The sequence below is a fragment of the Cyprinodon variegatus genome, unplaced genomic scaffold (assembly GCF_000732505.1).
Source record: "Cyprinodon variegatus isolate N-32 unplaced genomic scaffold, C_variegatus-1.0 Scaffold1308, whole genome shotgun sequence".
NCBI lineage: Eukaryota > Metazoa > Chordata > Actinopteri > Cyprinodontiformes > Cyprinodontidae > Cyprinodon > Cyprinodon variegatus.
Window position 1 is genome coordinate 79,368 of NW_015151761.1, and position 3,377 is coordinate 82,744.

The following is a 3,377-nucleotide window of genomic DNA, read 5'->3' on the forward strand; positions in this document are numbered from 1 at the left end:
TAGAAGATGAAAACTGGGATCCTATCTCAGTACTAGTGAAGCTATCACCTTATTGTTTTAAAATAATTAGTAAAACAGAATTTGTAAAGAAAAAGAATAAAATAGATCCAAAGGGTCCATCAGTAACCATGTCTGTTCCAACGCATTATCATTAGAATTTCAGTACAGGGGCCAGGACATGATCTACGGGGGCACTGGCCCCCATTGGCCCCTGTCTAGAACTGGCCATGGTGAGGAATGATGTCACCGTGGCGAGGTGCACTGTATGCTGAAAACAGAAAGCACAACCGATGTTCAAGGCTACAAGATTGAAAGTATTAAAAATAAAAGACCAATCCTGTTCTGTTTAGTGTTTAATAAATGACTGTTAGTTAACTGAAAAGCTGCTGGCCTTAAGTGTGTATGTACAGGGCACGGTGCGGGCGCGTTGACCCCGGGGGGGCGGGGGGGTTGGGGGATAAGCATCTCCCTGATATGAGTTTTTGGAGCTTGGGATACTATATAAATCCATGAGCTGGCTAGCGACGCCGCGCTCCGCCTGAAGGCACCTGTAGAAAACTGCTGTGACCAAGCAATGGAATAAACAAAGTCAATGTGAACCACGCAGGTCTGTCAGCAGGTCAGGTGATGGCGCTCAGCGTCACAGCTGCTCCTATTAGCATGGAGAAGCTAGCTAACAAACCTCTCAATAAAATCAATTCACCGACCTTTGGTCCAACTATTAGCAGTCCTGGAGGCCCTCTGGGACCTGTGGGGCCGATGGGTCCAGGATCCCCCTAGAAGCCAAACAAAATTATTAGCATTTAAAAGAAAAATAGGAACCCAAAAAAACTATTAAAAAAAGGGTAAATTGGCCAGCTCTTAATGTTTGTTTTATTAGTCTTGCCTTTTCTCCTTGGAGCCCTTCACCTGGAGCCCCGGCCAAACCTGGGAGCCCAGGTTCACCTGTGCTTCCCTGTGGGTCAGAACCATAAGAGGTGTTAAACTCTGCAGCTGTCCAGCTTTATGCTGCTGCCTGTTCGCTGTAGCTAATCCAACCTTATCGCCTTTCCGTCCGAGTCCAGGAGGTCCACGGCTGCCTTTGGGCCCCTCGTACCCCCTCTCACCCTGTTCCACACGGAAAACCACGAGTCAAAACGGACCCACAGCTTGTTTATTGAAGCTCCAGTTAATTCAGACTCTGAGCATTTCAGCCTTTTTCTCAGTCTGCTTTGTAAAGCTAGATCAACAGCAGAGTGAAAGATGTTTTGTGACGATTGTTTCAGAACTTACCTGGGGTCCAATTAGACCCTCGCCTGGAAACCCAGGAGGACCTTGTAATCCTGGAGGCCCTGGTGGACCCTAAAGTAGTAGAACATAAAAAACTTTCTTTTATTTTTCTGTTTAAATTTGATCTTTGCACAGTTTCTAACAGCTCAGCAAGAGACAAACGTATAACTGTGTTTGTTCCATAACTTCAGTCTTTCAGTGAGCTGTTTGTGTACCTGAGCTCCGGTCTCACCAGAACCCATCGGTCCAGCTGGACCTGGTCTCCCCTGGTTCCCCTTGTCACCCTAAAAGAGAACTTGTGAATGAGAGGTTGGAGATATTCCCCATCCTGCCCAATTCAGGAACTGAGAGAATCCAGGGCTTACCTTTGGACCAGGGAAGCCAGAACCTGGTTCTCCTGGAGGTCCAGGTACACCTCCTAGTCCCCCATCACCCTTTAAAAATCCCAAATCAGAATCTTAAATCCAGCTTCAAACAAAATGATCAACTCAGATTATCAACAAGTTGTTTCCTACTTTGGGCCCAGCTGGTCCTTCTGGACCCGGGTCTCCTGGTGCTCCTCTGGCTCCCTGAAAAAAACAAAAAATGATGGAAAAAAGACTTAAAACCACAACTGCATGTCGAAAGTTCAAAGCTGTCTTTTTCCTGACAAACCTAATGATCCTTTTAGGATTAGATTCTATAATAACAGATTTTACTTTTCTTAAGCCTTTTTTTAGATTCTGAATTGGTTTGTAACCTTGTCCCAGTTTATCGTGTCCTCTGCAGTGATAAACATGAGATCTTTGATTTGAAGACTGGATTGAGCAAAACCTTCTCTAAAAATATTCCCTTAGAAGAAAAAAGATTTATCCGCCTTTCCTTCTTTCTCATACAGTGAGCCATCACTGCCATCTGCAGGATTTCAGAGGTACTACTCCACCTTGGACTTGGAAACATGGATCAGTAGGTTACTCCTCAGCTCTGGGGCAGCAATGGAGAAGGTACGGTTAGAGCATCTGAAATCAGCTGGATGTAAGGAGTCTTAGAAGATCCTTTAAGGAAGCAGCCAACTTCTGTTTCCTTGTTTCTTTGCTGTCAAAGTGGTGAGTTTGAGGTGGTGTAGCCTGACAAGGCCATGATGGCTTCAAAAGGTTGTTTTTGTATGAATAGGGACACAGATTTAAAAGTTGTCAACAAAGCAGTGGAAAAAATATTGCATTTTCTAATGTTTTGGTTTAATGTGTCTACAATGAGGAAAATTAGCATTTTCAACACCCTGCTATTTTGCAAGTTCTGAGTTGTCATGGTAGCATGGAGCATGTCCACTGGGGGAGACTTAATACGAAAAAAATTAATGATTTTTTTCTTTGTATGATACAGCTGTAAAAAAGTATTTGAACACCTGAGAAATCAATGTTAATATTTGGTGCAGTAGCTTTTGTTTGCAATTCCAGAGGTTAAACGTTTCCTGTAGTTTTTCACCAGGTTTGCACACACTGCAGGAGGGATTTTGGCCCACTCCTCCACACAGATGTTCTTTAGATCAGTCAAACAGAGTTTGAGCTCCCTCCAGAGATGCTCTATTGTGTTTAGGTCTAGAGACTGGCTAGGCCACGCCAGAACCTAGATCTGCTTCTTCCAGAGCCGCACCTTGGTTATCCTGGCTGTGTGCTTCGGCTCATTGTGATGCTGGAAGACCCAGCCTCCACCATTCTTCAATGCTCTAACTGAGGGAAGAAGGTTGTTCCCCAAAATCTGGCAATACATGTCCCCGGTCATCCTCTCCTTAATACAGCGCAGTCACCCTGTCCCATGTGCAGAAAATCCCCCCCTAAGCATGATGCTACCACCCCCATGCTTCCCAGTAGGGATGGTGCTCTTTCTCATCATTCTTCTTCCTCCAAATCCGGTTAGTGGAGTTAAGACCAAAAAGTTCTGTTTTGGTCTCATGGCTTTCTCCCATGACTCCTCTGGATCATCCAGATGGCCACTGGCACTGGATAATGGGCCTTGACAATCATGTCAACATGATTTCAAACCATGAGGTCTTAGTGTATTACCAGTAACCACGGAAACGGTGGTCCCTGCTCCTTTCGGGTCATTGAACAGCTTCTCCTGTGTAGTTC

General features: G+C 45.0%; 1 protein-coding gene across 1 annotated transcript in view; it reads right to left on the bottom strand.

Annotated features, from left to right (window-relative positions):
• Window positions 1-3,377, bottom strand: part of col28a1 (collagen, type XXVIII, alpha 1) — a 66,963-nt gene that overhangs the window by 41,870 nt on the left and 21,716 nt on the right. Inside the window, exons 8-14 of the mRNA XM_015402155.1 lie at window positions 1,785-1,838; window positions 1,635-1,703; window positions 1,485-1,553; window positions 1,273-1,341; window positions 1,039-1,107; window positions 887-955; window positions 708-776 (exon numbers count right to left, since the gene is read on the bottom strand). Coding sequence (XP_015257641.1) covers window positions 708-776; window positions 887-955; window positions 1,039-1,107; window positions 1,273-1,341; window positions 1,485-1,553; window positions 1,635-1,703; window positions 1,785-1,838 — 468 coding nt within the window. The remainder of the gene's footprint in view (window positions 1-707; window positions 777-886; window positions 956-1,038; window positions 1,108-1,272; window positions 1,342-1,484; window positions 1,554-1,634; window positions 1,704-1,784; window positions 1,839-3,377) is intronic.